At 35.1% G+C, this 26852-nt stretch overlaps 2 protein-coding genes across 6 annotated transcripts in view; one reads left to right on the top strand and one right to left on the bottom strand.

The window, feature by feature from the left end:
* LOC149485827 (receptor-type guanylate cyclase Gyc76C-like) lies at positions 1 to 24725 on the top strand. Of its 5 annotated transcripts, none has more exons than XM_089699120.1 (25): positions 1 to 136; positions 531 to 714; positions 11383 to 11593; positions 11793 to 11990; positions 12099 to 12164; positions 12441 to 12681; positions 12758 to 12904; positions 12985 to 13181; positions 13267 to 13450; positions 13556 to 13716; positions 14095 to 14385; positions 14600 to 14719; positions 15014 to 15154; positions 15342 to 15413; positions 15513 to 15602; positions 15699 to 15774; positions 15936 to 16094; positions 16815 to 17004; positions 17756 to 17896; positions 19563 to 19785; positions 21718 to 21862; positions 22154 to 22356; positions 22539 to 22674; positions 23370 to 23529; positions 23877 to 24725. In XM_089699120.1, exons 3-25 carry the CDS (start codon positions 11411 to 11413, stop codon positions 24379 to 24381), a joined length of 4029 nt encoding a protein of 1342 aa, XP_089555246.1. In that variant the 5' UTR covers positions 1 to 136; positions 531 to 714; positions 11383 to 11410; the 3' UTR covers positions 24382 to 24725. The 5 variants fall into 5 exon arrangements, with proteins under 5 accessions (XP_089555246.1, XP_089555250.1, XP_089555247.1 ...); XM_089699124.1 differs by having other exon boundaries at positions 3 to 102; XM_089699121.1 differs by having other exon boundaries at positions 14 to 295.
* The window catches only part of LOC149485826 (speract receptor), a 32279-nt gene continuing 30103 nt past the window's right edge, over positions 24677 to 26852 (bottom strand). The window contains exon 26 of the mRNA XM_089699125.1: positions 24677 to 26701. Coding sequence (XP_089555251.1) covers positions 26522 to 26701 — 180 coding nt within the window. The 3' untranslated portion in view covers positions 24677 to 26521. The remainder of the gene's footprint in view (positions 26702 to 26852) is intronic.

Here is a 26852-nt window from a genome sequence, read left to right as displayed (position 1 = left end):
AAGCATATTTTCTGTACCCCACAGCTGTACCCCTGGATACATCTTTTCAAGTTGAATGTGGATTTTAATAATTTTGTGTAGCCGAGTGATGCAGTTGTCGTTGTGAATAGTGTTCATTTTATTTTGGTTATAAACTGTAATAATTCACAAAATAACAATATCAGTTTTACCTTTCCGTGAAATATAAATATAAACTCAGCAATAGTTACTCAATTTAAGATAACTAAACGGCGCTTGTTGCCCTACGCTAGTTGTTATTTGATTCGTGTGCTAAATTGTGGTCCATAAATTAAATGTAATAGTTTAAGTCCGGAAGATAAATTCGAGTGCCTTTATTTTTAAATAATATCTTGGTCTTAGATACACCTATAATACTGTAATTTTTTCATCAATCGATGTAACAAACTTATATAAACAATTTGAGTCAGTTGAGCCTTTAATCCGGATTCGCATCCACATTTACTTATTGTCGTCGTTGTGTTGCTTTACGTTTTAACACATTCATTTTATCGTGTTGAGAGTATTTTTAGAATCGCCTACAGTATTGGAGCTTCAAGTCTTTGTAAACATAATATGATTGTGAATACTTGCGCTATTTTTCTTATGAACTTATAAATTGTCAAGTGATTCTAAAGTTTGTTTAATGTGATGAAAGTTAGTAATAAGTGTTCATATGAAGATAAAACGTTACGAAGGAGCTTTGTCATATTTATGGTAAGTGAATTTGCGTATTTACCTATCTGTTTTATTTTATCATCATATTGTTTACAAAAGGTATTACATATGAACATGATTACTTTAGAGATCAATCATTTATTTAGAATTAAAAACACAAATGATGTTTAATAATTTGCTATTGTTATTTAAGTAGCTAAGAATATTTTTTAGAAAACTTATTAGCATTAGTATTATAATTCAAAATCTATAGATTCACTTATTTGATTGGTGTTATTAAATTTTGTACAAACAAAGGCTGCTTGCTGTCATTCGACTATCACTCTAGATATAGTAATTAATAAAATGTTTCTGCATTCATCTAAAGTTTTTATCTGTTAAGAATTTAAAATCCATATCCAAGAGAAATAGGAAAATTTGATGTAATTTACAGTTTTGTATTAATTATTTCTATATTATGGATGGCTATTATTATGTTATTCATTGTGTATGATTGAATTACCCGCCTTAAATTTTAATCACATACCTATCTATATCTTTATAGAGAATTTCTTAGTCTCTACTTTTATAAAATTGCATATTATTACTATATTTGTAGTTTTTTTAGATGGAGTTAATTTGATGATTCAAAATAAGCACATCATACGCCACAAAGGTTATATTATCAGACGGTACTTATAAGTCAAATACTACTAACTCTCTAATATCAATACTTCTTATAAGACTATAGTTATAGTGTTAAACCTATATCCATACTAATATTATAAATGCGAAAGTAACTCTGTCTGTCTGTCTGTCTGTTACTCAATCACGCATTAACTACTGAACCAATTTGTATGAAATTTGGTATAGAGATATTTTGATACCCGAGAAAGGACATAGGCTACTTTTTACCCCGGGACATAGGATAGGTTTTATCCCGGAAATCCCACGGGAACGGGAACTATGCGGGTTTTTCTTTGACTGCGCGGGCGAAGCCGAGGGCGGTAAGCTAGTAAGTAATAAAAATAAATCATCATTTGTATTTCTAAGTGGAAAACTCGAGATGGCTCAACTAATTTGTGCATTTGTAGAAGTAGAGTAATGAGATTTGATAATAAACATCTGTTTTTTATTAAGACATTCTGCATTTATATTTAAACATGGCTTTTCTTTTTGCATCATAAGAGACAATATGATTACACCATAACTTTTCAGAAATTTGAACACCAAAGATGTCTTCGAAAATAAAGGCTATTTAAAGTTGATGTTTTAAATTAAATATTTTTGGCACCAACTTAAAATTAATTTAATTTATTATCTTTTTAAGTGTAAAATTTTACTATACTTTTACACAGGCACTTTTTGATATGAACTTTGTGATACTTCAATATTTACATTATACATACAGCAACCTACTTTTTAGAGTTTGTGGTCTATCTATTAATAAGTCCAGTGTATAACATAACAATACTAGTTTTCTTAACAAAACCATTCACTTGGGGATCTTGTGTTTTACATATTCCTATTTTGAATTTTGGTTGTTATCTAAAATAATGGTATATTGTTGTCTCTGATAATATAGTTGTTGTATCTTCTAGTTATCCCCAGCAGCTTTAGTCAGGCGGCACGGGGCCATAACCTTCCGCCTTACGCAGATACTGTCCGGGCACGGCTGCTTCGGGCGGTACCTGTGTAAAGTCGCGAGGAGGGAGCCCAGCATGGTCTGCCACTGGTGTGCCTGCCCGGAGGACACGGCAGATCACACTCTTGCCGTGTGCCCCGCGTGGGCCGAGCCCCGTGCTCGCTTAGTCGCGATAATCGGGCCGGATCTCTCTCTACCCTCCGTTGTTCGTGCAATGGTGGATGGCGACAGATCCTGGCGTGCGGTGATCGCATTCTCAGAGAGCGTGATCTCGCAGAAAGAGGAGGCAGAGCGGGTGCGCGAGAGGGATCCTCACGCGGACCCGATCCGGCGCAGACGTCTTATTGGGCGTCGTCGCCGTGTTGCGGCCGCTTTACACGGTCGCAACGTGCCTCCTTGACGAAGGGCGCCGGGCGGTGGAACGGGGAATGTAATCCATCGTCCGGTGCGGTGAGGCGACTTGAGACGTGTTCCGCTCATGCCGCCAACGGGAGGGAAGAGCAGGCAAACCACCTTTCCTGTTCTTGGCTTGCGCCTGGCCTGGAGATGGGCTGCCGCCGAGGGGGTCGCGGAAGAATTCTAACAAATACCCGCGGCCCCATCATTAAAGCGGCTCGACGGAACACAGTGGGGTTTTAGTCGGTAAGAATCCGACATAACCCACGGCTCCCTCCCCGGGGGCCGTGGGTATCTTTGGAAGATTTCCCCACTATAAAAAAAAAAAAAAAAAAAAAAGGGTAGCTACTAGATATTGTGTTTTTTCTTTTAAATGAAGCTTCTCCAATATAATTGCTTGTAAACATCAACTCCTGTTCTTTTCAATTTCAATAACCTGATTTACTCAGCTATAACATTTTTATTTACCATCTTTTTTTTTTTATATCTCCCTAATACACTGGGGTAGATCCCTTTAAAAATAATAAAAAGTGCAAAAAAATCGCAGTCGGATGAAACCCATTAGAAAAGGAGGGGAATATGATGAAAATTAAAGGAAAAATAAATTACGGTCAATCCGAGTTCGGGAAGTGGGAGGGGGGAGCTTTTAAGAGAAAAAAATGGTTTCTCTCGATTTCCGACAAAACTACAAGTCCTACGGAAAAAAGTTCAATGGCAAAGTTGTAGGTAATAAAAAAATCGACAACTTTTGTATTGACAATTTTTTCACATAACCTCAAAATTTAGGTGAAAAATTCAAAAAACCAAGTTTTTGGTTTTTTATTTTTAACTACTTCAAAATTTTTTTTTTTTCTACGATATTTGGTAGAAACTTGCTTTATTATGTCCCAAATACACTGTAATTTATTTGATTGAAAATAGTTATTTTTTCGCCTTATTTTGAATTAATACCAAAAAAACAACCTCATTTTCAATCGAAAAGTCACCCGTCAAAATATCAGCTTTTTTCAAAAACTTTGGGAGCCTTTTATTCATCAAAATCTCTACTTTTATATGGTGTAAAAAAAATAAACCTTACCATAGTAAATGTTCTCAGGAAATGCTTACAAACAGTGTCATAATTAGCTTTTACTAAATCAGGCACACTTCTCGAACTCTATATCTTCTCTTGTATCGGCTTTTCGGTAATATTTCAAAAGAAAAAAAATTATCTGTTCTAAGTATAATATTTTACAGCATATTCAAAAGCAAAATGATGTCGATAAAAACATTTCAGGTAGTTTGAGAAGTGTGCCTGATTTAGTAAAAGCTCATTTTCACACTGTTTGTATGCATTTCCTGAGAACATTTACTATGGTAATGTTTATTTTTTCTTACACCATATGAAAGTAGAGATTTCAATGAATAAAAGGCTCCCCAAGTTTTTGAAAAAAGCTGATATTTTGACGGGTGACTTTTCGATTGAAAATTAGGTTGTTTTTTTGGTATTAATTCAAAATAAGGCGAAAAAATAAATATTTTCAGTCAAATAAATTACAGTGTATTTGGGACATAATAAAGCAAGTTTCCACCAAATTTCGTAGAAAAAAAATAAATTTTGAAGTAGATAAAAATAAAAAACCAAAAACTTGGTTTTTTTAATTTTTCACCTAAATTTTGAGGTTATGTGAAAAAATTGTCAATACAAAAGTTGTAGATCTTTTTATTATCTACAACTTTGCGATTGAACTTTTTTCCGTAGGACTTGTAGTTTTGTCGGAAATCAAGAGAAACCATTTTTTTCTCTTAAAAGCTCCCCCCTCCCTTTTCCCGAACTCGGATTGACCGTAATTTATTTTTCCTTTAATTTTCATCATATTCCCCTCCTTTTCTAATGGGTTTCATCCGACTGCGATTTTTTTTTGTTTCAAAAATTATCTACTCTAGTCTATAAGAGGACTTGCAAATTTTAAAAGTAGAATGACAACCTACTGCCACCTAAAAAGTCTAAAAATAACTATATTTGAATAATTTACTTCTGTTCAGGTTGTTTTAGTGACAGAAAGATTACCACTTATCAACTTAGTACAATAAAAGTATAAAGGAGATAAAATACCTAATAAAAAGCAAGCAATGACAACCCTTAAATCCTCTTGTTACAATATGCTCAAGATAAGATACTTATGTTAGGGTCTGTCACATATTATTTTGGTTTAAATATCATATCTGCTTTTATCCTTCTTGCCCACACCTTTTTTTTACGTGAGGAAATTCATCATGAATACAGGCTGCTTCGGGGGCAGCAGCACGGTTATGTCAGACTCCTACTGATTAAAACCTCACGGTGGCCTACTTCCGCGCAAGTAAAGAGGGGATCCCGGGATCTCCGGTGGGAACGCTCACGGTACCCCTCGCCCGCCTGCCATTGGCAATCCACATGCATGTAGTAGCGACTACCCTACGCGCATGCCTAGCCCCACAACAGACCTCAGCCACAACCTTAACTTTAGTGTATTAATAATACACACATAGGGAAACAAAATTTCAGCTAGCTTGAACATGGATTCTAAAGCATTACAATAATTATAGGTACTAAATAGTCCATTGAAAAGTTACATTTGGGGTTGCGTTTTTTAGTGGACGCAATTTTATTTTTTTGATGTGTAGGGGGGGTCAGTGTGAAGTTATCAACAAGTTTGTGGGGTCGCCACCCTTGTCCCACGGCCGCCATCCTGAAAATAGCGGTTGAAATGGTTTTTACGATATATCTCTTAAACTATTTATCTGATAATAAAACAATGCTGACATTATTTGTTGCAAATTAAATTCTCTACAACTTTGGTTCAGTAACTTTTTGTCGTAGAACTATAAATAAAAAAGTTATAAGCGAAAATGTTCAGAAATTGGTAAAATACAAGGTTAGGCCTAAAAAATGTAACATTTCAATGGACTAAAAACTTTCTTCATAAATCATACCTAAGAAATCTCAGTATACTAATACATATAATATGTATATTATTTATGCAGAACTATATAGTATACTTTTATATGTATTTATTCAGAAAGCTGAAGAGGGTGTTAATGGTTTGTTTGAAATTTGAATGAAATAATTTAAATTGCAAAATTATTTCGTATTAGATACTTAGTTTATCCTTTTCTTGAGAGAGTTATTATCATGCTTCAACCAATAGGAGTGGAGCATGAATCATTTATATCTATAAAAATTAACCAGACTATTTAATATTATATCAATGTAGAATGTAGATACATTGAATTTTTTTTTAAAGTAGTTGCTATGGCATATGGATGTTTTATAGAAATCCCAAAACAATTGTTTGTTATCTTTTCTATTTGTCTCTTTGTCTGTTAATCTGTTTGTATGTGAGTCAATCATATAAAAAACGCCAGGCAGATATTGAAAAGGATCATTTTATATATAGACTTCAAACATATAACTGGGAGATTAAAAAATCCATTTTTTCCAAATAAATTTATGATGAAATATGCCTACGCATACGAAAGAAGAAAATCCACGAAATACATAATTTTATTATCAGAAATATACAGGGTGACTGGAAATTCGACGTGATCCTTCAAAAAAAAAAAAACTTGCATCACCTAAAAAAGAAAAGGGTCTTAAGTGGAATAAAAGTTATTTTGTAGTAAATTTTCCATAAGTAGTTAATTATTACTCGAAAAAATGTAGTAAACTTGGTGTACAAATTAAAGACGTAAGTTCCTTGTTTCATAAGCTTTCTAAAAAGGCACAAATGTTATCTACTTTTGCATGGGATCGAAATAAAAAGATTAAAGACATAATTTAAATTTTGGTCAAAAAACCGTCATAGCTCATTAACCATCCATTTTTGACCCCTGGTTAACTGGACTTAATTTGTTGCAAATGACCTCTAGTATAACCCCTTTGAAGGATCACGTCGAATTTCTAGTCACCCTGTATATTGCAAACATAAAATATGTACATATTCCTCTTGAAAGCTGCCAAAGTTGCGTGGGTCATCTAGGCCATTGTTATCGCAATGTGTCACGATTTAGTAAACTACCTACATTATATCTTTGTTACCTTGCTTTCCGTATTCATACTTTGCCCTAACTTTTATAATATCTCCGGCCAGTGCCGGCGGCCGACACTAGTTTTCAGTAAGAGTAGCGATTGCCGTAATCGGCAAATGTCAACGGGCGCAAAAATGCGTGAAAATATGTACTTACGATTGCTTGATTGAATAATGTGAACTTTGCATAAATGTAAGAAGCTGAAGTCATTAAAGTCCAATTACTAGCAAAAAATTTTAAAGGGGTATTATTCGCTTAATCTTTAAATAAAATTGAAAATTTTATGAATTAGCTTTCCACCCGCAGCTTCGCCTGCAGCTGCGTAGTGCGTAATCAAAGGAAATTCTCATGAATCTCATGGGAATGAGATGTTTCACAGCGGTGAAAAGTAATCATATCATAAAATTGTTCCATTGTGAAAGGAAGAAACAAACACACTTTCGCATTTATAATAAAGGTCAGAATCGAAGGAACAAGGGATGTAGGAAACGAACGGAAGCTTTTGAGGAAGATCGTCTGAAAAAGGACTGCAAATCTTGATAAAAGACGCGATGAACTGAAGGATAGCTATCTATACACTACAATTGTCTAGAAGCCACAATACGTACATAAGCGCTCATGTATCCTTAACATGACAGGAAATAAATAAAAAAAGGACACCGAAGCCAAAATCGGCTAGGAAGACATCATCATTGGTATGGATAATAGTAGAGAATCGGCTCTTCTTTGGATGTTTTGAAAGGACCCGGCTTTAAGTCCACATACAATGATTAACCAGTAATCTATTATAATTTTTTTACCTACCTATATAAGATGGATTATGATGCCATATGGACAAATACTAAGAATTATCTTACGTTGCGTTGTAGGTTAGGATATTATTTTATGGTACCATAGTCCATAACTAAAATAAAGGACTTCGCTAGATATTTATCGTAAATGTATTATCTTAATCATAGTCTGACAATAGTGTTAGTATGTCGGGGTGGCGGTGGTCGATTTTTATTATCTTGTATGGTGGGTGTGGTCGGGAGTGCCAGGCCAAACATCGGCTCGCCGAGATCGATATTATCACGAGCTAAGTATTCCACTTATAAGCTCCATCAAATACCGAAATTTGCAAGGATTTACTTGTATCCCTAAATACTCAACATAATATTATATCAACTTGATCTTTGTATTTAATTCACTTATTTGTTCTATTGATGATATGTACATACTAACTTTTATGATAATACGGATCGGTGCTTTTACGTCGTATTTATGGGAGAAATATTTTTTAGTCTGGTCTGAGTGATCATGCCAGGTTCGTGTCACATGGTTAGGTATATCACTGAAAACGCCCACCACTATACGTACAAAAGGAGTTTTATGCTAGTATCAAATCTGTTTTATTTTCGAACTAGCAGCTTACGTTTTTGATCTCGTCGTTATTGGTACCGACTGTAAAAGATAGACTTTACATATATTGACGAATAGTCATCATCTGTCTACAAACCAGTAGCCGAATCCGTTTAGTATAATGTACTGCGAACAAAATTCACTCTATCAAATCCATTTACAATAACAAAATTATGCGTTTCGCTCTGACTAGTGCGAAGAGAGAATTTCAAATTAAGCTTCGACAATTGGTTGAACAGTGATATGCTCATAGAAAAAATATGTTCATATTTGCACAAATTTTATAATTCATAAATATCAAACGTAAATCAATCATGGAGTCATTTGATACCTACACTTCAAATGGTTCGATGAGTAGGGTAATAGCCTTATAATGGCTGCATATTTTACACATTTTTTGTAATTATTTTCAGTAGATATACGTATATATTGAGATTGATCGTTGTTAATTTTCATTTTCGTCTTTGTCTATCTGTATCGACTGTACCATTAAATTATCATATTTGATGGTCCGACTTGAACTTTTTGGAAGGAATTTAATATGTCACGGTTATTAATTTAGATTTCCATCAGTTTAATGTGAAAATTATCTTTATAGTATTATATATTTTTAATTTAAACACATAAAATTACATGAGACTTAAAAAAATATGATAATTTTTATAAAAGCAATTTAACCGCCTTACAAAAGTTATCAAGTAAAGTGAAGTGGAAATTAGTGCTTATTACATGTTTTACAAATGTAGCATCAACTTCAACTTGCCTTAACTTTATTTTATAATTGTTTGAAGACGGTTTTTAGGGATGCGATCCTTAAGAAAAAAACCATCGCTAGGATCACTTTGCTGTCAAAGGGTGAAATTCAAATGAATTTCGAGGATTGCCCGAAGGCTTTTGCCAAACCTAAGATAAACCAGTCCTTCCGCGAAGAGATTGTGTTTCGGGATTTGACTATAACATATTATCTAACTTGACCTACTTTAAAAGTTTTATGATGTAGTAGGTACTGATAGTTCTGGATCTAGTGAGAATTCCATTTATTAAAAAAAATCCAACATGCCCAGGCGCCTCGGGAGAAAGCAATAAGTAGTGATATTTAACTGACGATTTTTTTTCCTTTGCAAAACGATAGATCTTATTTAATTCTTGGAACCAAAACAATATTGTGCAAGTTTCAAGGAACCCAAGTTGATTTTAAATATCGTGTTCCACTTACTCATGTACCTCAATTTTATAACTACAAATGTTTGTGTGCATGTGTTCAAATATGTTGACGTATGAAGTGTAAACATAATAAATTAAACATATTATTATTATAAAATTATGTAGTTCATGCGTATCTACTAACATAAAATACTTATTTCTAAGCAGTGTGACCGCTGAATCAGCTTACTTATGTATTTGGTGTTCTATTAATAGCTTTGTAAATATGTAACCAAAGTCGAGGTTACAATGCGGATATATAAATATATAAATGTGTGTGTCACGAACATTATTCATTTTACATATGATTTAATATTTTTGATTCGTCGATGACCCTGCAATTAAGTAAAGTAATTCATTTAGAAAAATCACATTGTTTTATACGAATTTCAATATCATCTTTCCGGAAATGGGTTTGTTGGCTGAAAAATAAATATTTTTGATTCTACGAATATAATCTTTACCTTTTTATTAATGTCTAAAAATAGCTTGAGAGCGTTATCTCTGACGTTATCTCAAGGCGAGATGGGTGTAGCTGTCGTTTGTGGCAGACTGTCCCCTCTGCAAGTACACTTTGACTACCCTTTGTGCGTAAACGCAACATAAAATTCATATAAAAATAGCGTTAGTTAATTAGTATAGGTATAGGTAGGTACATTTCCGCTGCGTTACTACTCTATAAATTGTTATTTACTGGAAACGCAGTAAGACTCATCTTGCCAAAATAACGTCATGTCAATTGGCTTAATCGGTCGCCGGCTGTGAGGCAATTACTTAGTTGACAGCAGGGAAGTAATTCCTACATTTGAGGGCGGAAAGCGAACTGCAGGAAGACTTCCCTTCCATAAAACTACAAAAATTTACCTCAACATTTGAACTTTTATGTTCACTAAATGAAATCAAATATAATTACCTATTTAACGTGCATTCTTTTAAAATACATCACTAATGACATGGTTTTGCTTACTGAGCATTATCAAACTCAAACAATGCGTAAATTTATGCTGCGTAATGTAGGTACACGTTCTATAAAAATATGTATATTTTATATATTTTTTTATTTTAACTAGCCGAATGTCCCGGCTTCGCACGGGACCGGGAATAAAAAGATAGCCTAAGTCGCGCCTGAATAGTGTAACTGCAGCTTTCATATTGAATTAAGAATTTTCATGTTTGTACATATCGGTACTTCCGAAGATATTTAAAAAATACATAAAAGTTAAAAATTTTAAGACTGTATTGCTTCAAAGTTAAATTTAACACCATCTCGTCACAGTAACAAGTATTTTAAAACTTTATTTTCTGTTTCCCATCACTAGCCCGTCTGTCAAAAAGAGTAAGCTATCATGTACTGATGTACAGGGTAGGTATATACTATATAAGTACATATTATGTACATATATTATTTATTACAATATTTATTCACATCTTATCAAAATTATTGACGCACTAAAGACATCGCGTATTGAGTAAAAAAATATTTTGTTTATAATATCCATATTATATTCAACTTACGAGTATTTGTAAATATTTAAACTAGATATTAGGTATTTAATTTATGGTATTAACTTCACCTAACAAGCAATACTTTGATTAATTATTTTTTTTAAGTTCACCGAATTATATAATAATTCGGTCTTAACCCTTAGAATGCCTCATTAGGTAAAAGGAAGAGTTATGGATAAAAGTCAGTCATCTCATATTTTTACAAGTATGTATACCTAGCAATGAAGCTATAAGTGTATAGGTCAGCCGTTACTCGTATTACTAGAAAGCGTTCGGAGCAGTTTTCTTCCAGAACGCTGCGCGCTGCGCGCTACAAGTTATTAAATCTCAGAAGTCGAAACTCGTTGAATGACATATTATTTCTATTTATGTGCAATCGCAAAAAATCTAAACTTGAACATCGATTGTATATATTCTTTCATATAGTTGTCGGTATCATGTATCTGAAATTCATAAGTATTACAAAAATTTGATAAGTTTAATTTTTAGCTGCCTAACAGTTTGTAACTAATATTTGACGCATCCAGGTGGTAGCGCCACGGTGAAGGCGACGGCATGTGGCGCGGCGCGCGGGTCCTTGTACTCGCGGCGCTGGGCCTCTTGGCCGCGTCTTCGGTCGATGCACTCGTTCCCAAGAAGTACAGCATCACTATCGGTTACCTTCCTTCGATCACGGGTGAACTCAGTTCGAGACAGGGGCTCGCCATTTCCGGGGCTTTGTCTATGGCCCTCGACGAGGTAAATACTATTCACTATATTCACTATTATTATCTGTAAATTTTATATTTCCATCGTAGTGAGTGAAATTATAAACGGATGGTCTACACATTAATATTATAGTTATTATTTATGTCACATGCTCTTAATAATAGAGTTATATTTAATGTTTCTATTTACACTTATTCTGGCTCAAATGGAACATATTGTTTATCCTCAGCTCAACAATGATACGAGGTTACTGCCAGATGTTCACTTATCGATGGTGTGGAACGACACTAGGTGCGAAACGGTGACGGCGACGAGGGTCCTAACAGATATGAGTTGTTCAGGAGTCGTCGCATTCTTTGGGCCCGAAGGACGCTGCCATACAGAAGCTATAATAGCGCAGTCTAGAAACTTGCCGATGATCTCATATGTTAGTCCATTTTTCGTTTTAATTAATTCCAAGATTTACAGATACTTAGTCCTATTTACAAAGAAGTAGTTCAGTGTACTATATTCATTATTTTTTTTCATCTTTCAGAAATGTTCCGATTACCAAACTTCGACATTGCCAAATTTTGCGAGATTAGAGCCACCCGACGCGCAGGTATGATGGAGTAACTTATTCATGGTTCATAAATTAATGGAGTAGATAAATAATTCTTACATACGTACTAATGTGTCTTTCGAACATTATTTTGTGTACCTTCAAAGTAATTTTTAATTTCACCCATTAGGATAGTGCTATAAAGGTGGTATATTTTTTTTTCTATGCAAAAGAAGTCAGGGAGATAAAAGATGCGTGAAGTGCTAATAACATTGATAGTCTTATATGACAAGCGCAGAGATGCCAACCGTTTACGTAAGTCGCAACATTTTGCAGGCCACAAAGTCGGTTATATCGTTGCTGCGGTACTACAGGTGGAACAAGTTCTCCATAGTGTACGAAGAGTTATGGGTGACCGTAGCTCTCACACTGGAGAATCACGCCAAAAAGAACAACATGACCGTGAACCATCAGCGCCCAGTCATCAACGGCTTTAAGTGCTGCGAAGAGAAGATGACCTGCTGCGCTCCCGGCTTCTGGTATCAGTTCATACAAGATACTAAAAATAGAACAAGAAGTAAGTTTTATATAAATAATCACCAGATTTTCGCGTATAAAGTGTATGTCTGATAATAAAGCTTAATTTTTTCCAGTATATGTGTTCCTCGGATCGCCATCGGGCCTAATAGACATGATGACGGCTATGGAATCATTACAGCTGTTCGTAAACGGAGAATATATGGTTATATTCGTAGACATGATGACTTACACGACCAGGGATTCATTGAAATATTTAATAAGTAAGTCTATATTTTATACTCAACACTTTCAAACTTTATAAACATTACAAAATTATAATTAAACTATTTCTAATTAACAGAAACAGAAGAACGAGCAGGCGAACTGTCGTGTCCAAATACTCCGGAGTTTAGAAAAAGGGCACAATCTTTACTTGTCGTAGCATCTTCAGAGCCAGACAGAAGTTATGAAGATTTTACTAGTAGAGTTCAAGTGTACAATTCGAGGAAACCATTTGAGTTTCCACTGCCGACCTTATTTGAAAATAAATTTTTAAAGGTATTTATTTAGCAACAAAATTATATAATGACTTAAGTTAAAACTTAACTCATATTCATTAAATATGTTGTTTCCATTGTTTTAGTACGTGTCTATATACGCTGCGTATCTCTACGATTCTGTGAAGCTCTATGCAACAGCACTGCATAAAGTAATAGAAGAGGAGACTAGATATAAGAATGAATCGCTCTCCTATGAGAAGTTGATGACCATTGCCACTAATGGGACACGTATTGTCTCCAAGATGATACAAATTACACCGTTTAAAAGTAAGTAGAAATTATTAAGTAAACAAAGGCACATGTACTAGTTTCGATATATTCATAAAAAATGACGTTATATTATTGGTTTTGAACATAAAATGCGTATTTCAGGTGTATCCGGTATGTCAATACGTTTGGATGAGCGCGCCGATTCCGAAGGTAACTTTTCCGTGTTAGCGTTCAAGCCGACCAACTTGACCGACAATGTGGTCAATTGCTCCCATAGCATGGTACCTGTCGGCCATTTTCAACAGTCCACCAAAGAGTTTCCGGTGCGTATTTATTTGCTTAATTATAATTATTCTGGTCTAGAAATAAGTAGGTATTTAGGTGGTTTACTTAATTAAAAATGATAAGTCGGTAATTATTTTATGGCTATGCTGGAAAAACATTTCTACATGCATTTCTGCCATTAATACCAACTTTAAAATTACGTAAAATATTTAGGACAAGTAAATTAGATATTAACAATAACTAGACGAAGTTATTTAATTGTTAGCTTATAATATTATTACAATGAAACTAAATTATCTATTAAAACAGTGTCACAACTTGCACCAATTGTGTGGTCGCGATACAGTATTGTTTATGAGCTGTCGCTATTAATTATTGTGTATCAATTGTTATAACTATTAATTACTCTGATACAGGATTACAAATTAAATCCGCGGCTGCAAATCGACTGGCCGGATAGCGTGAAACCTGAAGACGAACCGTCTTGCGGGTTTTTGAATGAAAAATGCCCCAAAGATGATTCACAAATCACATCGCTGGTTGTTGCGGGCACATTAGCTGTTACTCTGTTCTGTGCTCTTGTAGTCACTATAAGCATTTATCGCAAATGGAAGATTGAGCAGGAAATAGAAGGGTTGTTATGGAAAATTGATCCCCAAGAAATTTATGGGTATTTAAGTAGCGGTTTCGTTTGGTCGCCCAGTAAGGTAAATATCGCATCTAGTACATTATCTGATAATAGTAAATGACTCAAAAGATTTACAAATAAACAAGTTATGTTTCATTTCATAGAACAATACATGCTAAGTTCAAAGTGGAGGTTAACATATTTTGGTCTGTTTGAACGACTAATAAACAATATGTTGTGAAGCTATTTTTGAACCAAGGTTCTTTTATACGAATTGTCACATTATTTTTCAGTTAAGTCTGGCGAGTGGCATATCTTGCGAGAGTAAATGTTGTACGCAAATATTTACGTCTACAGCGCAGTATAAAGGCAACGTGGTTAGAATAAAGGAGCTTAAGTTTTCTAAGAAGAAAGTAAGATAAAGTTATTTAATTTTATGTTTAGTGTTTTTATCTATCCTTATGATTGTAAATATTTTCTTTTTTTATTCGTATACTTTGATATCGATACTGCACTTGCGCGGTAATCGGATAAAAGTAGTTGTGTTTATCCAATTTTTTGTACTTAGCTGTTTTTGCGAGAAAAAGTTACAAACATTGATAATGTATTTATTACTATTTCACTACCTATACCTCTTCCATACACTCTTGAAAATAAGTAATACTATTTTCACAATAGGATATTTTAAGTATTTTGGCTATTTTCAGGATATATCTCGAGAGGTGATGAAAGAGATGCGTTTATTGCGCGATCTACGGCACGATAATCTCAACTCGTTTATTGGTGCCGTCGTGGAACCGCTGCGGGTGTTGCTCATCACTGACTATTGTGCTAAGGGGAGCTTGTATGTAAGTAGCGTAGAAGTTGTTGATAAGATATATAAGTATCCCATATAAAAATAAATATATAGCAAACAAAAAAAAAGACCTTAAATGTTGGTTTTTTGCTTTATAAAATAAAATTATTCAATAACAGTGTGTGGCTTTGTTTTATTCATTCAAAATAACAGAAAGTAATTTGTATTGTCTTTTTCAGGATATAATAGAAAATGAAGATATAAAGTTAGATAATATGTTCATATCGTCATTGGTGCATGATCTCATTAAGGTAAGGTTTGTTATATGAAAGAGGGCAATATGCAAGTTTCTAATTATATAAAATTTGTTACTATATTGTGGCATAAAAATATAATTTGTAATTTTTCAGGGTATGATTTTCATACACACTTCACCATTGATCTTTCATGGAAATCTCAAATCTTCGAATTGTGTAGTAACATCGAGATGGATGCTGCAGGTATATTTATTAAAACACTTGTAGATCACATTATTACAATGTTTTTTTTTCGTTTATTATATGATTGTATTGTTAATTTTTTACTACTACTTATAGGTCACTGATTTTGGTCTACACGAATTGAGATATAGTGCGGAAAATGACTTCATAGGGGAACACCAATATTACAGAGGTAAAAATAATCTGAAATTCGAAAATCTAGTAATCAATTAGTCTTATTAAGAAAATATTTATAAACTTCAAAATTTAAATATTGACATAGATTCATAATAGTATTGAAAATTATCTTTGTTATCTTCATATTAAAATGTCTAACAACTCTTTTTATTTCAGGGCTGTTATGGAAGTCTCCGGAATTATTGCGTGAACTAGATTATCCAAATGCCCAAGTCGGGGGGACACAGAAAGGCGACGTTTATGCCTTTGGAATTATTTTGTATGAAATAATCGCCCGTCGCGGTCCGTTTGGCCTGACTTCATTAGAACCCAAAGGTTAGACTTTATTTGTATGTTATGTGTTTTTGTATTTGTTATAAGATAAAAAGTGAGGAGCGTGCGCAGTGCGAGGAAATTGTAGTATAACCATTCATTTTATTGAGTAAAGTTTATTTTATTTAATACGTAGACACTACCCAGCTACCTAATAAAATCATTGTTTTTATTGCAATTCAATTTCTATTCAATATCTTTTTGGGTTTATAAAAAAAATTTAATGTTTTTAATAGCCGTTCTAAATAAGACAAGCAGACGATTAAATGAGGTAATTAAAACATTTAAGAGTTACGTACAGCAAAAAAATACGTTTCACCAGTAACGGTGGGTTATTCGCACCGCACGGACGATCCTTTATTTTCGCAAAAAAAAAAAAAACATGCGATGCGGCAACAGTGCAGCGCCGGTAAGGCGAACGCTCGACAACAAGACGGCAACGTCGCAGCGCGTTTGGTGTGAAAGAAAAGGTCAATTTTGACAACTGCCAAACGTCAAAATTGTCAAACTCTTAATTCGTAAGCCGTCAGCTGAATTTATTAAACCATGGACTAATATCGTAAATTTAAACACCTCCTTAAGAGAAAAGTGCAAAACGATTGAAACAAGCATTTTTACGTTAGGTGTCACCATCAAATACGTGTTTCCTTATCAGGGCGTCCATGTTGTCTATATCGTCCGTCATGAATGAAAGTAGAATATAAAAACATATGAACATTGCAGAGATAGTGGAGCGCGTGAAGCGCGGGCGGCTGGAGGGCGAGGAGGCGTTCCGGCCGGACACGCAGGCGCTGGAGGGCCGCGCGGACGAGTTCGTGCTGGCCGCCATGCGCGACTGCTGGCACGAGGAGCCCGCGCTGCGCCCCGACTTCCCCACGCTGCGCACACGACTCAAGAAGATGAAGTCCGGCAAGTGAGTGTGCATTATTCATTACTAGCTTTCCGCCCGCGGCTTCGCCCGCTTTGTCTAAAACATAATCCATACTAATACATATTATAAATGCGAAAGTAACTCTGTCTGTCTGTCTGTTACTCAATCACGCCTAAACTACTGAACCAATTTGCATGAAATTTGGTATGGAGATATTTTGATACCCGAGAAAGGACATAGGCTACTTTTTATTGCGAAATATGTACCACGGGCGAAGCCGGGGCGGACCGCTAGTAAATTATATACTAAAACCTTCCTCTTGAATCACTCTATTTATTAAAAATAACCGCATCAAAATCCGTTGCGTATTTTTAAAAATTTAAGCATACATAGGGACATAGGGACAGAGAAAGCGACTTTGTTTTATACTATGTAGTGATTATTATTTCATTCTTCCGTGAAATCTTCCCGCATGGGAAGATTCCAGGTTCCAGGCTTAATGTTATCTGTCAGTGATTTAATTATCAACATTACAAAAAACAGTGACGTAATATGTAGGATAATCAGGCAGTTTTTGAATATTATTATATTGGTGTATTTGGTTAACCTTTGGCAAAAATAGAAATTAATTGGTTCGGACATATTTATCTCAACAATATACATAGATGGCCCAATAATACCCACTTATTTGCAACAGTATAAAATACATTTCTTTCATGAGTCCTCACAGTCATACACGGGACTTTGGTTCATAACAAGTGTAGTTGAAGTTTTATCAAATAATGTTTTATAGATCGAGAAACATTATGGACCAAATGATGGATATGATGGAGAAGTACGCTAATAATTTAGAAGAACTAGTCAATGAGAGAACGAGGCTATTAATAGAAGAGAAACAGAAGACGGAAGATTTACTGCACAGAATGCTGCCAAAGTAAGTTTGTCTATTTATCTTTTATATGTTAAATTTTCTTACATTTTCCAGAATTTCAAGCACTGCATTAAATGTTACCAGAAATGCTTGTACCACACTTATGTGCTTTAATAAATGTTTGTTCGATATGTGTAACAGAAACCTCGTGTCCCGCCTAACAATACGATGCGGCGTGATGCCTAAATGCCTTGCAGAATCCTGTTGTGATTAAATCTATATGTTATTTACTAAATGTTATGCCTTCTAATAAATGTTGTATTGAAAAAAAAATGGAGTTCCAAGATTGATATCTTACAAAACTACCATAGAATGTATGTAACTGTAAGAAGTCATTCCTATTGTTTGTAAACATCAAACACTTTATGAGCTTTTTGTGGGAACATGCATGTACGTACACCGTAAAATAATTGCTAGATGTAAGGCTATATTGTAAAAATACTAATTATTATTTGTTTGTATATCTCGGTGTAATGAATGTCGACGGAAGACGCAAATACAACAAGCCACATCGCACATGGCCGCACTTTCGTGCGCACTGGTTTACATTTGGTCCATAGTTTTAAAAGTGTAATGCCAAATCATTGAAGGGAAAATTTCACGACTATTTCAATGAAATATACATTCTATGAGTCATATAGAAAGTATTAATCGATTATTGAACTATATTTTCGATCTAATCATTGACATTTCCATCAAAACCATATTAATACATGTACATAAAAACTTATGTATAGATACATACTCAACTTCCTATAAATATCACAATTTTAAATTTATTAAAGTGCATTCGATGTTTCGATGGAATATTTATTGTAACCTTTGTAGTTCGCATTAAAAGCTCCATAGTAGTGGACTTGATGTAAAGCAGTGGTACATGCTACACGTTTTGATTGTGAAAACGAAAAAAACATTGTTCTTGTATTTACTTTGTTGTACTTGTGTTCTTTTCCAGATGTGGGGGTTGATCCATTATAGAAATGTCGTGAAAATGTCTTGAGGTAATTAACTCTCTACTGGTGATTGTAGTTAATACGGTTTGACTTGTGCTGTAGGTGGTAAATCTTAGCGATGTTTTGGCTCAATTTCCTTATTAACACAGTAGAGGTAGCTTGCTTGGGGATTGTGACGGTCTTGCGTAGAGCACAATTGTCGGTGTTGGCGTTTCCTCAGCTTTTTCTCGATAACGTCGCCTTAACGTCTAGTGTAAGCGAACGGTAACTAATTTCTCTATTGATTCTTGTTTTTGACACAAGTTTTTCTTATTGCATGAATTTTATCATTTCTTTTTCATTGATCTAGTTTGTATTTTTAATGTACACATTTAAAAGGTACATCGTCGTTTGTATGGTAAGTGTTGCAAATAGAGCCTATTTGTAGATTGGCATTTTAATATTCTATGTAGAAAAGTAGATAGTGTTATGTTTGGTTATTCTAGAAATATTTTTATAAGTTCGTTGTTAATAATAATAACACACTGAATAAATTTATTTTGCATCTCCATAATTAATTGTCCTTTTTTATACTTGTAAAATAAGTATAGGCACACTGATCCACTGGAAAAATGTGAGCAGGATCCTACAAAAATGTATTCGTAGAGGGTGTTTTATCTTAAAAAGTATAGAGTATACTATGGTTACTATATAATTGACGTCAAAAATTGTTACAGGTCAGTTGCTCGGCGGCTCACGACCGGCGAGGGTGTCGAACCGGAGTCCTTTGACTCGGTGACTATTTACTTTAGTGACATAGTGGGCTTCACCGCAATGTCAGCCGAGAGCACCCCACTACAAGTTGTCAACTTTCTCAACGATTTATACACTGTGTTTGATAGGATCATTAGAGGCTATGACGTGTACAAAGTGGAGACTATCGGAGATGCTTACATGGTGGTAAGTAATTTTTTTAAACCTGTTTTGATTGAATGAGTTCTTTTAAAAATAATTTTCATTATAAATTAAGACAAACTCATTAAAAACTCATGATAATTTTATGTCCTTTTTTTAGTGCCGTTGATTTTAAGTAAACAATCTTATTTTGCCCAGCACAAATATCCTTCTTTGTTTTACAATATGGCTTATAAAAGTGTAATAGTATAGGATCCCGCTATACAACGACCTTCACCGAGATGCTTATTTAATGAGACGTATTTTTTATGTTATTAAATATGCCAATAAATATATCCTATATGGGTTGCCTAACAAATTTCAGTCCAGAGTATTTTTAATTAATAATTTAATTTTTTTTTTTTAAACATTGCACCGGTGTGATTATTAAATAAATTTGATACCAATCGAAAGTTTGAAGCCCATAGAATATGCAAACGTTAGGTTGCCTATTTTTTTCCGGTCACAACCACGGGTTGCCAGGTGTAAACAGGTAAATCTATAGATACTAGCATTTTGCTACGGTCTGATTATTGAATCAAACTTAGATAAAATGAAAGATTATTTCATAAGGAACACGGTGGTATAGGGTTGCCTGCGAAAAATCAGTCCCGAATTACGGTTGTCGAATTTTAAATAATAAAATATCGCACAACATTACTCGTTTCATCCTCAGCAACTGTAGCACAGGAATCGACACTAGGATTCAACTGTTGTGGTTCTTCTTCAGTAGTAGATACATCGGTATGCTTCTAAAAAAAAAAACAATTTTTGCGATTAAATGAAAATGTTTGATTATAAATTTTAAAAAATTTTTGATAAGAATAGTTGATTTAAAACATCCTCATTTAATTATTCCAAAAAACAAAGGAAATCAGAACATTTTCTTGTTCAATTTTCAACTACCGTTTTTTAAGTAAATTACAAAAAAATATGTGTGTCGAAAATTAACAAAACCATAAGTGAGTTTTACTAGCAATTACTTCAACATGACAAAAATATAGAAGATGTATTAGCTTAGATAATTTTAAAGATTCAATTATTATGTACTTACTGGATATCTTCTTATATATATAAAAATGAATCGCAAAATGTGTTGGTAAGCGCATAACTCGAGAACGGCTGAACCGATTTCGATAATTCTTTTTTTAATATATTCCTTGAAGTACGAGGATGGTTCTTATGTAGAGAAAACGTAAACATGTACCACGGGCGAAGCCGGGGCGGACCGCTAGTTCAGCGATAAATTTAAGAAATTCTTCGTTATATTTTTTATTCAAAACAGTCACTTTTTTGTAGCACGTGGTATGATAACCTACAAATTGGAGTGACGCACTGGATAGCTCAACAAAATTGTATTTAAATTTTTTTTTTTACGAAAAGCTAACTTTAATGCACAGTTTTCAAAAGTTTCATCATCAAAATCAATTATTCCGATATTCGATATTTTATTATTTAAAATTCGACAACCGTAATTCGGGACTGATTTTTCGCAGGCAACCCTATACCACCGTGTTCCTTATGAAATAATCTTTCATTTTATCTAAGTTTGATTCAATAATCAGACCGTAGCAAAATGCTAGTATCTATAGATTTACCTGTTTACACCTGGCAACCCGTGGTTGTGACCGGAAAAAAATAGGCAACCTAACGTTTGCATATTCTATGGGCTTCAAACTTTCGATTGGTATCAAATTTATTTAATAATCACACCGGTGCAATTTAAAAAAAAAAAAATTAAATTATTAATTAAAAATACTCTGGACTGAAATTTGTTAGGCAACCCATATAGGATATATTTATTGGCATATTTAATAACATAAAAAATACGTCTCATTAAATAAGCATCTCGGTGAAGGTCGTTGTATAGCGGGATCTTAGACTATAATTAAAGATGTTTTAATCTAGTGTTAATTAAAAATTATCTCTACATTTTAGGTATCCGGTCTTCCAATAAGGAATAATGATAGACATGTTGGTGAAATTGCGTCTATGGCACTAGAATTATTGAACGCCGTTAAAAGTCACAAAATATCGCACAGACCAAACGAAATACTAAAATTACGAATAGGTATACATACAGGTAAGCAAATTGTTTCAACTTGTGATATTGGTAATATGTCTATGAGGCTTTTATTTGTGTAATGATAATGACACCAAATGAAAATGCATGGTCAGTACAAATCTTACGATGTGCATTTGAAAATATCAGTTTAAATTTCACAAATCACAATGACAAAATGCAGTTTACCTAACAATAATATCTTTCTTTGATCCTAAAATTTAATTTTTTCGTTGAAAATTGTGTCAGTATATCATAATATAAAAAAAACATCAATATTAATAAGCTTTTAATAATAAAAATGTACAACAGGCGCAGTGGTAGCCGGCGTGGTGGGACTCACAATGCCGCGGTACTGTTTATTCGGTGATACTGTGAACACAGCATCACGTATGGAGTCGAACGGCGAACCCCTGCGCATACACATCTCACCGTCGTGTAAACAGGCGCTCGATAAACTCGGCGGGTACATCGTGGAGCCACGTGGTTCTATACCCATTAAAGGAAAAGGCGTGGTACGTTCTTGTTGCATATGTCTTGTGCTAGTATTATATACGGTATAGTGTACGGTACGGTAAGTCAAACGGTGAGCCGCTGCGCATAGAAAATACGAGTATATAAAGCAAATATTTATGCCATATAATAAGGATACTGTTTATTATATTCTATGGTAGAATGATGTTTTATGTCTTTGCAGTTGCAAACATATTGGCTTGTGGGTGCGACTGAAAAGGCAATTCAGAAGAGATTAGTGGAAGGAGAGGAGCGTCCTCTGTTCTGTCGACCGCGACGAAGTCCTCGCTTGACTGACTCCAGACACCCTTCTATATCGGGTAAGTTCATTATTACGTTATGCATTTAAGTTGTGAAAATATATTAATGAATATTTTGTGTTTTTTCTAAAATTCGAAATTTAATTTTTAATCCTATGTTTTCTACTTCATTTGCCAATACTGCTGAATTAATCTAAACAAGCTGCTGATTTCGTTATAAATGTTTGTCTTAAAAATAAACAATTCCTACTTAATTTCTTGTGAGCATTTGTTTCTTTTAAACATAAGTTTAAATGCATCCAATTTCAGTTACATGTTATGCATTTTTTTTAAAGACATGTAATTTAATAAAGCAAAACCTCAATTGCCATTGAACCGAGAACTAGTATAGTAATTATTATTGTTGATTTTATTTAGTTTTCTAACTATGTATTTATTAATTGATCGGTCACTTATCTAATTATATCAACACTATCTTTTGTGAGGTTTTGCATTATTTCATAACATGTAAATCTAATATGCGTGCCTGCTTGCGTGCATCTATTTGTATGTGTACACGTGTACGCGCGACCTGCATACTTTTACGCACGTGTCCTTTCATATATGTGAGTGCACGTGCGTCTGTGTGCGTTCGTACGTGCGTATGTGTTCGTTCGTACGTGCGTATGTGTGCGTTCGTACGTGCTTATTGGCACTCACGTACACATGTGCACGCGTGTGTGTGTGTAACTAACTCGTGTGGTGCGGTGCGGCAGAGCTGCGCAACGAGGCGGGGCGCGGCGGCGTGCGGCAGCGCCTGCACAGCGGCGCGTCACTACCGGCGCACCCCGCGCTGCCCGCTCTGCCCGCACCCAACGTGCCCAACGCGCCGCCCGGCCGCGCGCGCTTTGATAGGGACTCGTCCATACGGAACAGGTGATTTGATTTTGATTCTTATTGATAACGCATGAGTTAATTTTAATGTAAAGAATATGATGTAGGTTTCAGCTATTGATATGCTCTTTTTTATTACTTTACGTGGTATGGAGTTAATGGTTCACGTGTATTTTACTGATAGTGTTCTTTATGCGCAAATAGATAAGACTATTTTATAATAGTTTCTTTTGAACAGTTATATGTAGGCCTAATTTATCAGTGGAATATATTAATTATAGCCTTGCCCGAGTCCAGAACTTTGTCTTATTATGACTATGAGACTAAGAACTTTAGAGCAATGATATTCCTTGTCATCATTTTGATATCCTTATTGTGTACAATTGCAGAAATGCCTTGAGCTCGATCGCGTCGTCGACAGCGTGCGACGCGGACGTGTGCGGGTCTAGCGAGAAGGCGCTGCGCGCGGCGCGGTCGCTGGACGCGCTGGTGCGGCGCGAGGCGCCCGACCGCCTGCGCCGGCTCCACACCACGCGCTCGCTCGACGCCGACGTCGCCATCGCCACCATCTGCGGCGGCGCGCTGTTCAACGGCGCCGCCGTCACGGGCGACGAGCCGCCGCGCGCCGACGAGGACCGCCCGCTGCTGCGCAAGGCGAGCCTCACCAACCGCGTCGAGCGCCCGCGCCGCAAGCTCGCCGACTCGGCCTACATCGAGAACTACAAGAAGTGGCGCTCGCTCGAGAACGTGGCGGACGCGAAGAGCGAGCGCGGCAAGATGCCCCGCTTCGCGATCCGCTCGTGGCTGCTCGGCATCTTCAGCGGCGGCACGCGCAGCAGCAACTCGTCGCTGCGCCGCGCGCCGCCGCTGCTCGACCGCGAGTCGGCCGTCTGATACGTCTCCCCTCATTGACGTAAGCTACGTTTCGTCGACTGTTCTCACGAGTCTATTACGTACGGATAGATGGCTCGAACCGACCGGCCCGATTCGCTAACGAAACGAGTACCTATTTAAACTGTTAAGTGTCAAATTATGCTCTTTGGCTGTTATTTTTATGAATTGTTTAAATCTAAGGTTTTTGTATATCGATGTCGCCTCCTATTTTACGCGCTCCTTTAAATGTATATTAGACATATATGTATATGAAACGCTGTTGTAAATAATATGTGTAAGTAAAACGATGTTACCGTGAATTGTGAAATAAGAGTTTAATGTTATTAAATAATTTCTATTGAAAAGGTCTCTTAATAATACTGACATAGATCACATCTACACTATTGGTTGTTGCTACAGCATTTTTGACACAGAGACAGGTGTCTTAATTTTAAACCATCTTGGCTTATTAGTGATTAGTTTTTAATACAAATACCATGTATTTTTACGAAGTAATAAAATTATGACACTCGTCTCCGTAATTGAACATGGCCAAAATGAGAATGAGAAAACATTTTCTAGATTTTACAATTTCTTGGACACCACAAGTAAAACATAGTTAGAAATAATATGAGAGTGACTTTCCAATGGATAACATTTAAACATTTCAATTGCATGTAGACAAATAGATACTTATTTTATCAAAAAAAACTACGATATTAATGAGGTCTTTTACATACGTAATGTCCCGTAAGAAGGACTTTACATATTATAATTAATAATCGTCATCGTCATTGTCATGAGATTAGGTGGTGTCCAGTGAAGCAAAAGCAGTAAAAACGTGTATTTCACATAAATGCGCAAACTTAAACTTATTGTACAGTACAGCAATTCGAAGCATACATTTACCATCTAACTTAAAATTATCTTAAGTTAAATTATAAGTACAAACTTAATTCGAACATTCATAATGAGGCAAACCAAATTAGTTTTGGTTTCATATTACACTAATAGGGCTTTGAAAAGTTTCTAGTTGCCAAATTACATAAAAATGAAGACGAATATAGTTTAAGACTTAAACTACTTAGTAGTTATTGTTCGGAACTAAGCTGCTGGTTTTTACAATTTGTAGGATACACAACACATCTTGATGCTGATTTAGAAACTTTTTTAATTGAGAAAATAGCGATTAATTTATTTAAAACTAATACAATAAAATCACAATTACATAACACGACATATAGATTTAAGTACAGATTCTAAATATTTCTAGAACGTAATAACAGTTAAATTTAAGCTACAATTTCTTCTTTAAATCATGTCATGTTCCATAGCAGTTTTAATTAACAGTTACAATTTAGCTACACTTTTTCGAAGTACATGTTGTTTCTAAGTAATTTTTGCCATATTCGCAACTATATAACACAATAACGGTTGAATTTTAGATACACACATAATTCTTCAAATGAGTGTGTTCTAAATTTAGGTAGTTTTATTTTACCACAAGGTCCACAATAGAACCTAATAAGAGCAACATTTTATTTTAGCATCAATCTGAGTAAAGAGTGTGTTCCAACAATTTTTTACCAAAAAAAAAAAAAACAAAATTAGCTACAATTTCTTCTGTCATGTTCCATAAGTGTCAATTGAACTAATGCCGGCTACTCACGTACATGCCGCAGGGCCGATATTGGTAGAATCTCGTTTGGTCGGGGGTCGGAGCAATTTCAGTTATTCTCTAAATTGATTGCCTATACACATCACAATTAAGGAGCCAATTAAGGGTCCAATTCCAATATTGCCCCTGCTGCAGGTACGTGAGTAGCCGGTCTAAGGCATTGAGGTATTATTACTAGAGAGGGCACCACGAACAAAATCTGTGCGACAAGCGCGGCAGCGCGGGCCGGCTAGTGAGTCATACACTTTGTAGATATTCTGCCCTTTATTACTTATAAATTAAAATCAATCAATGTAACAAATAAATATTGTTGTTTATCTTATTAAAAAAATATGAATAAACTTATCAATTAAAACCAATCAATGTAACAAAAAAAAAATTGAGTTTGAGACGATTGACTCCAACTAGTGTTACAAATAGAGTAGTAGCGATGTCCTCTCTAGTACGTAGTACATGTAACTCAATGGTCTAAGGGCATTTACACTACTGGTCTATGAGTAGTGGTTCAGCAGCGGGGTCGTGGAGCCCGTTAACGAGTACCCGCACGTCGCAGTCGCGGGTCTGTTCTATCGCGGGACAGGACACGCTTGCGTACTCTTGGCGGAGACTTGGCGCTTCTAGCTGCTGTACGCGCGGTGTTGATACTCGGTTCTCGCCGATTACCTGTAGTGTGGATTTAGTCATAAGTATACTAATTATCCATAGAAAGTAATACTGTACGTCTGAAACGCTTTATCAAATACTGAACTGATATTTTATATAAAATTTGGAATAGAGATAGATGATTGGAGAACGATGTAGGATAGTTTTTGTC

Source organism: Colias philodice, chromosome 9 (genome assembly GCF_061535455.1).
Source record: "Colias philodice isolate Cphi_HAF_F1 chromosome 9, ilColPhil1 Martin Lab GWU primary, whole genome shotgun sequence".
Classification (NCBI taxonomy): domain Eukaryota; kingdom Metazoa; phylum Arthropoda; class Insecta; order Lepidoptera; family Pieridae; genus Colias; species Colias philodice.
Note: the sequence above shows the minus strand (reverse complement) of the source record. Positions and strands in the feature narration are given on the sequence as shown.

What these genes read in the sequence shown, in the direction of transcription:
- LOC149485827 (XM_089699120.1), top strand. Translation starts at nt 11,411, where the DNA reads ATGTGGCGCGGCGCGCGGGTCCTTGTACTCGCGGCGCTGGGCCTCTTG. An exon ending in CATCGAGATGGATGCTGCAG is followed by an intron (nt 15,603 to 15,698) that starts GTATATTTATTA and finishes TACTACTTATAG; the next exon opens with GTCACTGATTTTGGTCTACA. An exon ending in CCATTAAAGGAAAAGGCGTG is followed by an intron (nt 22,357 to 22,538) that starts GTACGTTCTTGT and finishes ATGTCTTTGCAG; the next exon opens with TTGCAAACATATTGGCTTGT.